Source organism: Mesitornis unicolor, unplaced genomic scaffold, assembly GCF_000695765.1.
Source record: "Mesitornis unicolor isolate BGI_N332 unplaced genomic scaffold, ASM69576v1 scaffold1007, whole genome shotgun sequence".
Lineage (NCBI taxonomy): Eukaryota > Metazoa > Chordata > Aves > Mesitornithiformes > Mesitornithidae > Mesitornis > Mesitornis unicolor.
Window position 1 is genome coordinate 17,401 of NW_010195599.1, and position 8,993 is coordinate 26,393.

The 8,993-nt window shown below is 41.0% G+C and overlaps 1 protein-coding gene across 1 annotated transcript in view; it reads left to right on the forward strand.

The window, feature by feature from the left end:
- The window catches only part of LOC104543534 (disks large homolog 1), a gene marked incomplete at its 5' end in the record, with an annotated part of 45,198 nt that overhangs the window by 15,932 nt on the left and 20,273 nt on the right, over window positions 1–8,993 (forward strand). Inside the window, 2 exons of the mRNA XM_010188168.1 lie at window positions 4,294–4,470; window positions 5,816–5,885. Coding sequence (XP_010186470.1) covers window positions 4,294–4,470; window positions 5,816–5,885 — 247 coding nt within the window. The remainder of the gene's footprint in view (window positions 1–4,293; window positions 4,471–5,815; window positions 5,886–8,993) is intronic.

The window sequence follows — 8,993 nt, forward strand, 5'->3', positions numbered from 1 at the left end:
TGGTTGGTTTCTGGTCTGCAAGCGCCCATTGCTGGCTCATGTTGAGTTTTTCAATGACCAACACCCCCAAGTCCTTCTCCTCGGGACTGCTCTCAAACCATTCTCCACCCAGCCTGTGTTTGTGCTTGAGATTGCCCCTACCTGGGTGCAGGACCTTGCACTTGGTCTTGTTGGACTTCATGAGGTTGCCATGGGCCCACCTCTCCAGCCTGTCCAGGTCCCTCAGGATGGCATTATAAACTGTCCTTCATTCATTCTGAAGTGCTGAGGTGATATAAGGCACGGAGCTGCTTTTGCTGCAGGAGTTCCTGATTGTTTTGTTCAGCAAGAATACCCTAAAAGAAGAAATGCTTCAGTAACATTCAATCAGCAGCCTATGGTATTGAAAATAATGAGTGTGGCCAGGTAAAAAGACATTCTGGAAGATTTGGCGCTGTTAACAGAGCCATTAAATTTTTGGCTTTGAAGCATAAACGCTCATGAAACTTGCAACTTCACTTTTGTAAGTTAAGGATCCAAGTTGCCTTTTCTAGTGCTGTTTAGCTGCTGAGGAATACAAGGTGAAATAAAAGAGGGCTTTACTTTCTCTGCAAAGTAATTCTTGTGACTTATTTAAATTTAAATAGAGCTTAAGAGTAAATACTGTGGGGCTGCATTCAAAGCAACAGTTGAAAAAAAAAATTTCTTTTAAAGTATTTTAGTGTTTATAACTTACACTAAATAAATACATGCATGGTATTTTTAATCTGTATTAAGTCTCCAAACAGAGAGTTAAAAGAGTTGGGTTTTATCTGCTAGTCTGTAGATAAAAATGTCATCTTGGCCATGAAATGGGTTCCTGTTTGATGACTTGCCAGGCATAGAGAAGAAGCCATGTTAATCAGTTGGAATTGAAAAATATTTTTGTTAATTCTGTTAGGTTTTTTGGCTCCTTTACTTGATCGTTACCAGCTCCTGGTGTTCCTATAAATTTTAGCTACATAGTTTTGTCACTACAGTGCGATACCCCAATCCACCTTATTATAAAACTGCCTTTATCAGCTTTTACTTCTTCAATAAAATTACTTCTCCTGAAGTGACCTCACCAGAGGAAAAGCATTTGGTGGAGCTGTCTTTCATTTCTCAAAAGCAGTCGGTGTAACCATTTCTCTAGTTTGAAGAGAGATGGTTTTATCCAACTGGGTTTCCATTTCGCTCTTGTGTGTTATTTTTTCCCTCTGCAGTCAACACGTGTTAATGCTCTAGGCCCACCTCACTGCTCGTATAAGTTTATATTCAAACTAAAACTCACAAGTAGTGCTGGTAGAAGTCATTGTTTGAATGCTAACAAGAATTCTCAGGAACTAAATTTTCATGATGCATCTACTTCATTCAGTGAAAATGTAAACGGTTTGAATCTGCATTAAAATTACGTAGTGGATTATGTGCAGTTTATTTTGAGATATGGGATGGTGTCTGTCCACAGTGCTGCTTAAATGACTGTGCAGAACAAATCTGGAGGAATAACTGCTCGGTGTATAAATTTCTTACCTGCTTTTGATGTTGAGATTCTGGAGCGTGTTCAGAGAAGAGCCACAAGGATGGTGAGGGCTCTGGAGAACAAGCCTGATGAGGAGTGGCTGAGGGAACTGGGCTTGTTTAGCCTGGAGAAGAGAAGGCTGAGGGGAGACCTCATCACCACCTACAACTGCCTCAAGGGAGGTTGTGGAGAGGTGGGTGCTGGTCTCTTCTCCCAGGTGATGGGGGATAGAACAAGGGGAAACGGCACCAAGCTGTGCCAAGGGAGGTTCAGGTTAGAGCTAAGGAGGAAGTTCTTTACTGAGAGGGTCGTCAGAAGCTGGAACAGGCTGCCCAGGGAGGTGGTGGAGTCCCCATCCCTGGATGTGTTTAAAGAGCGGGTAGATGAGGTACTTAAGGATATGGTTTAGTGGGTAGACAGGAATGGTTGGACGTGATGATCTCAGAGGTCTTTTCCAACCGAGCGATTCTGTGATTCTGTGATTTGAACTATTTCAAAGAAAATGAGAGTTCTGATTTTTTTAAAGAATCGAGATATCTCCACTATTACAAATAGAATCATAGAATGTGTTGGGTTGGAAGGGACCTTTAAAGCTCATCCAGTCCAACCCTGCAGTCAGCAGGGACATTGGTACCAGATCAGGTTGCTCACAGCCCCATCACCTTGAATATCTCCAGGGAAGGAGCCTCCATCACCTTCCTGGCCAACCTGTGCCAGTGATCTACCACCCTCATATGGAAGAGCTTTTTCCTAATATCCAACCTAAATCTCCCCTTTTCTAGTTTAAAGCCATTACCCCTCATCCTATGGCTACATTATCTTGTTTGCAGAAAGAAAATTGAACACACATCTGTATTTGCACTGAACAGAGATAAAAGTACAAATTTTACACAGAAAGCAGTGTTATGGAATTAAAGTGAAAGATGATACCGTGGAGGCTGCTCTGCAGAAGGAAGGTGGTATTTCAACCTCCAGGCACTTCAAGAATTAAAGCCTAATTTTACTAGAAACTTTAAAAATGTAAAGTATGACACATTTAAATGTAGGGCTTTGTGTATTATGAGAGTAAGTATTTCAAAGCCCTTTTAAAATGTCTGTCTTTTAGTCTAAAACCATTCTTAAAACATTTCTCTTGCTATGAAAAAAGCCTGATACTTCTTACGGCCCCAGAAAGGCAAGGTGTCTCAACCAGCTCTGATTTTGCAGTGGACCTTATGCTAAAGATGACTTGATGTGACATGAAATGTTGTTTGGGTTTTTTTTAATTTTTATTTTTATTCTCCCCCCCCCCCCCCAAGTGATTTGACATTGGTAATGAGCAAATACAGTTCAAATCCAAAGAAATACACTCTGCTTTAGAAAGGCAAAAATCACAAAGCTAAAATACATTTTGAAGCAAAAAGTTACATCTCACAGGTAGTTAGACGAGTTAAAATAATTCTGAGACATTAAAAATGTAGCAGTAAGAGGTGCATGAGGCCTAGTGTTTGACTTGGCCAAGAAACGAACTGGATTTGGACGAGGAAAAGGATACCGTTTTAAATCATCACATTGTACTCTGTTGGTGCTGCTTTCCTAAGGTTGAGATGGATTTGGTGTCAAGTCTCTAAATTGAGATAGGAGATTGTTTAGGAAGCGTGTCAGTGACAAACTTAAGAGCTTGCAGATGAAATCCAGTCGAGGAAGTTTTGGCCTGTGTCATACAGACACGTCTCACTTTACAGAGGTGAGCTTCATACACCTCTTTCCGCGTGTAAAGTGAGAGTCCTTTATAAGGCGTAACCTTAGGAGTATCTCTTGCAGTTTGGCAAGAGGCTCCCATCATCGTTCATTTCCACATCTTCACTAAACCCTCGACTGTGCTGGGAGGAGCACACTGCAAGGCTCCTCAGCTCCTCGGGGAACCGATCTAGATATAAAATGATCCGACAGGGAGAGAAGAAGTTAATTTTAACCCAGATCAGTTTCACAGTATGGTGCACCATGTGCCTTTCCAGAAATTTGTGCTTTGGTAAGCGGAAGGGGGAAGGAATCGGTACAAAGTCGGCATCAACGTGGGCATGGATAATACTGGGCTTGCATAAAGCAACCTCGCTGGCAAAGTTAATAAGACTGCAGCCACACAGCTGGTGTTCAAGCATTGCTAGTGCCTGTAACTTGAAAACAGGCTTACCTTAGAAAAAAGGAGTGAGATTCTCTTGAAACGACTGGGAATTTTCCAAAAGAATGCACATAAAGTTCTTTCCCTTCTGGTGCCGCAGTAGCCAAGTTGTGTTCAGATGATATTCTGAGCTTGCTTTTTTTTCCTGCCACCCTGCGAGCAGGATATCGATTTTTACTTTAAAGACAGTAATTTTTATTTCGTAAAATAATTTAACTTTGTAACTTGATACAAGACAGCATACGTTAGAGCTTCCTACAGTGCTCTATGCTTTGAGTCCTTGCCTTTCCCCCTCAGCTGACAGGTAACGTGCTCTGTTGAACTGCGGGTGGCATTTTCTGTGGGCTTTTTGCAGAGGACTGGAGTTCTGCTCTGGACAAGCGCGTTCCCATTCATTACAGCTTCTAAGTGTGCGTGAATACCGTGCTCTACCTCTTCAGTGTGTGTGTATAGATATGACAAAGAGAGAGAACACATTCAACACCTTTGTTTTAAGCAGCTGTCAGAACGATACAGCTGGGAACAGCACAGGCAGCTTCGTGTTTTGTGCTGTTCACACTCCCCTGTGTTTTTTCTTGCTTTTTCTATGTTTATTTTTTTCTTTTCAATGTAGAGCTCTTTTCGATTATGACAAGACCAAAGACAGTGGCCTTCCAAGTCAAGGACTGAACTTCAAATTTGGCGATATTCTCCATGTCATTAACGCTTCTGATGATGAATGGTGGCAAGCCCGGCAGGTAACTCCGGATGGAGAAAGTGATGAAATTGGAGTGATCCCAAGCAAGCGCAGGTACGTCGTGGTGTTTTATTGACCTTGAGGTGTCTGCTATGAAACATCTGATGTGATCAATACATGCATTGCATATACTTTGATCTTTGGTGTTAATTCTGTACCACATCAGCCACTTGGGTTTGGTTGTGGTTGTATTTGTTTTGTTGTTTTTTGGTTTGGTTTTCTGTTTGTTTTTTGTTGGTTTTCTGTTTGTGTTTTTGTTTGAATTTTGGTGGTTTTCTGTTTGTTTTTAAATAATCTATAGTGGGATGCTAACTAACTAACTCATTATGAACTTTGCTAAAACCCTACTTAGTCTTTGGAGCTGTGTGCTGAGGTTGATAAAGGTGGTCCAAGTCCATTTCTCTGTTCTCACTGTAAGCATGTTATCACAGAATCCCAGACCGTTAGGGATTGGAAGGGACCTCCAAAGCTCATCCAGTCCAATCCCCCTGCCGGAGCAGGAACACCCAGATGAGGTTACACAGGAAGGCGTCCAGGCGGGGTTTGAATGTCTGCAGAGAAGGAGACTCCACAACCTCTCTGGGCAGCCTGGGCCAGTGCTCTGGCACCCTCACTGAGAAGAAGTTTCTTCTCCAATTGAAGTGGAACCTCCTGTGTTCCAGCTTGTGTCCGTTACCCCTTGTCCTATCATTGTTTGTCACTGAGAAGAGCCTGGCTCCATCCTCGTGACACTCACCCTTTAAATATTTATAAACATGAATGAGGTCTCCCCTCAGTCTCCTCTTCTGCAAACTAAAGAGCCCCAGCTCCTTCAGCCGCTCCTCAGAAGGGAGATGCTCCACTCCCTCCATCATCTTTGTAGCCCTACGCTGGACTCTCTCCAGCAGTTCCCTGTCCTTCTTGAACTGAGGGGCCCAGAACTGGGTTTAATAACATTACACCACTTACATATGCAAACATGCAAAGTCAGTTCTGTTCGAATAACGACGCTGTCATGGGTTCTTTCTACCCAAAGCCTGGGAAACTGGAAATCTTTCTTTAGTGCCCCCAGTAAACAGACACAAGGAGTTTGCTGGCACGTCAGAGACCCAAATAGAGATCGGGTGCTCTGAATCTTAATATCTGCTGTTGACTGGTGATTGGGGCAGCTCACTTACTGTGACGTGCTTTTTGCTCCCTGATTTATTGAACCTGTATAATCACAAAATAGTCGAATACCTTCGCAGCCCATCACTTGAGAGCTAATACCCTACTTTTCTAGTACAGTCTACACAAGCAGGCTGCTGTTTTCGGAAGGTGTCATCACCAAGAACAGCCTGCACACCTCTGTGCTTCCATTGTAACGGGCAGTAACGTGGATTTGCTAATTTAAGGTTTTTTGTGTATGTTTTTGTGATAGAGTTGAGAAAAAGGAACGCGCCCGTTTAAAGACTGTGAAGTTCAATTCCAAAACAAGAGGAGAGAAAGGGGTGAGTTAATGAAGCACTAATTACATCTGGCATTGTGAATGGTAACATGTTTCAGTGGTTTATCTATACAGGCTCACTTTCAGTTTTTAGTGAAAGGATTAAATTCTGTCAAAGAGAAATAATTCTGAGAGCAAAGTTTAGCAGTAAACCATAGCCAAAACACAGCGAATCGTTTGAAGAAATAGCACGGAAATACAAATTATCTTTAATACTGGAAAGTAATAGAAATTGTAGATACTAATTAAGTACTGAACAGTGCTGTTTCTAACAGCTCTGCAGGTGCTGTTTATAAAGCAGTTTAGTCACTTAGCATGGATTTTCTCCTGAACTCCCTTTTTTGGGAGAGGGTCATACTACAAATTTTCAGGAACAGTAATATGTTCCTTTCTTTGAAGTGTTTTAATTCATACAAAAAGAAGGAAGTAGGGCTCAGTGGCAATGTGAGGTTTCCCGATGTACGCAGCTACGCAGTCAACATAAAGTGACTTCTCTGTTACCATTACGGGTGCAGCAGCTTTAGAGAATTTGTTGGCCCAAGCCATTGCTGACCAGAATCAACCTCCCTCTCACAGCTCTGGTTTTCCCTCACCACCATCTCTGTTGGTGCAAATACTGATGTGGCTGTGCTCACATCATGTAAAATAACCAGTGCAGATGGAAAATAACCCAATCCAGAAGAAATCCTGGTTTTAACTTCAGTCTTTTGATGCAGTTGACTGCACAATGTGCAGTCCCTGTCCCAGTGCCTGTGATGGGAGTTAGTGGTGAGAAGGCAGGGTTGCTACTTAAATGGTAACAGGAATGTTTGTAGCCAAAATTGCGGTAGTTTCATCATGGGGAAGCATCTGGTTGTTTTGAGGAGTGAGTTTGGGTTGGTTTGGTGTTGGTTTTTGGTTGTTTATTTGTGAGGATTTTTTGAGGGTGGGACTTTTTTTGCAATGTTTTGGTTGTTTTGAAATTTGAGAAACAATTTCCCAACCCTACAATTGCTACCAATGGTATAAAACCATTAATTTCACGACTTACGCATATGTGTTTTGAATGTAAGAGCCTTCTAAAGTAATGATATGTTAGCATTTTTTTAAATCTCAAACATGCTTTAGGCTGCTGAGGAAGCTATTTCTTAAATAGTGATGATTTTTTCTATAGCACTACTGCTGTAGCGTTACTCAGACATTATTGCAGATCTCAAAGATTCCTTTTAGTCATTTATTTCAGTTAGCATGTTTACATAACTTCAGGAATCACATATGTGAAGTATTAAAGCTTCAATATTTCATCCTGATAGTGCAGGGCTTTCAATTCCATATGTACATCCCTCTGCTACATTGCAAGGGTTTCGGTTTGGTTTAGTAATGAACACAATGTCGTGACTGTTTCTGTAAGTGTATGTGTAAAAGGAGTTCAGTATCTCTAGTTTGACCTGATGAACCATTATGGTACTGCCTTGAGGATGCCCTGCTTTATATGCAATTTTTTCTCTTTTGGTACATTCATATTTTGGTATTGGAATGCAATAGTATCAACTGATGTGGTAATTTTTAACCTGATCATTCTTATAGTTGGAGCTCACTTGTTAGAAGCCACATAAAGAAAATGGCTTAAATACTTCAGATTATTTTAATTCCATTAAGTAATTTTTCAAATGTTACCATGTTCTCTGAAAGATAATTGCATGGTCTTGTAGTTTGTGTACCAACAAGCTGCAGACAGCTGAACCAGCGATGTGTCTGAAGCAGCTTTGACAATGGCAGAGTTAGTGCACAGTCTGTGTGTGCTAGCGCTGCACCAAAGAGACGCATGGAGTACTGAGTGGAAAAGCACCTACGCTTGCCATTGATACAGAACTGCAGTTTTCTTTAACAACACTTCATTTTGCAAACACGCTTACACTGTCCACGATCCTTTGCTTCAGCTGTAAATGTTTTAACATTGCGGTTTCTCCTTGAAGTATTCTTCCTGCGTTTGTCATGGTGATATTTTACCCAGTGAGCTGTCTGCACCACGCATGTCCTGATGGGCTGCGTGCCTTCCTGTGTCTGTATGTGATAATGCCCCATGGACAGGATGAAATACCAACTTAGCACAGTTTGTCGAAATCTCGACATTATAGCCTTAAAGAATAACCTTAGTGATGGCAAACATTCAAATCCGTGTTCCTTTCATTTTAAGGAAAGCTAAAATATCCGGAGTAGAAATGGTCAATTTTTTTCCTTGTTTGTTCCTTTCATATACACATTTATCTCACTTTCTGTGCTGCTTCTGTTTTAATATATTCTTGCTTATGATGCCTGTTTATGATTTGCAGTGGGCTTATGAAAAATTTAATACAATTACTTTGCGTTTTCAACTAATAAGCCATTCTCTCTAGCTTTTTGTAATCGTGGTATCTTTTAAAAAGAATCTTTTGGCTAATCTTTTGTGCAAAATCAGTATCATATTAATTTTATTTTCTCTTATTTTGGCAATGGAACTGACTCTGACCATTATACATGCAGTATATAAAATTAGTTCCCTAAGATTTACTGTACAGAAAGTTAAAATAATGACTGTTATGAAATATTTTCCAAACTAAAATGAAGAACCCAATTGTGTTTTATGAAGTTCAGTAAATCAGCCGCTCCTTTTATTTTAACTCTACAAATTGCAGAGTCTCACCACCTCAGTTTAACTGCCCCGCTTTAGCTTTGTTACTTTTATTTCCCCTCTTCTTTTGCTCAGACTGAGGGATTTGTCTGAATGGAACAATTGCAGAGATGTGAGGCTTCCATTGTTTGAAATTCACGTTACAGTATTTTTTCAGTAGACTCAAAGATCTGTTCCTCAGGGCATATTTCTTTGTTGCCCTTGTTCTGTAAACTACATTAATCTTTCTGGTTATGAGAAATCAGTTGCAGTGACTTGCTGGCTTCAGATAAAGAAGGTCAGGAGGACCATAACCTCAAACCTTGCCCGTGCCAACTGTGGTTCCTGCAAGCGTATGACTGGCTCAGAACCAGTTCTTCTGTCCATATGTCAGGGTGATAATTTACCAGTTCTTACAGTGGAACCACAGCTCCAGTCAGACACAGATGCCAGCCAATTAAAGGTTTTATTGATTTCCTGCTG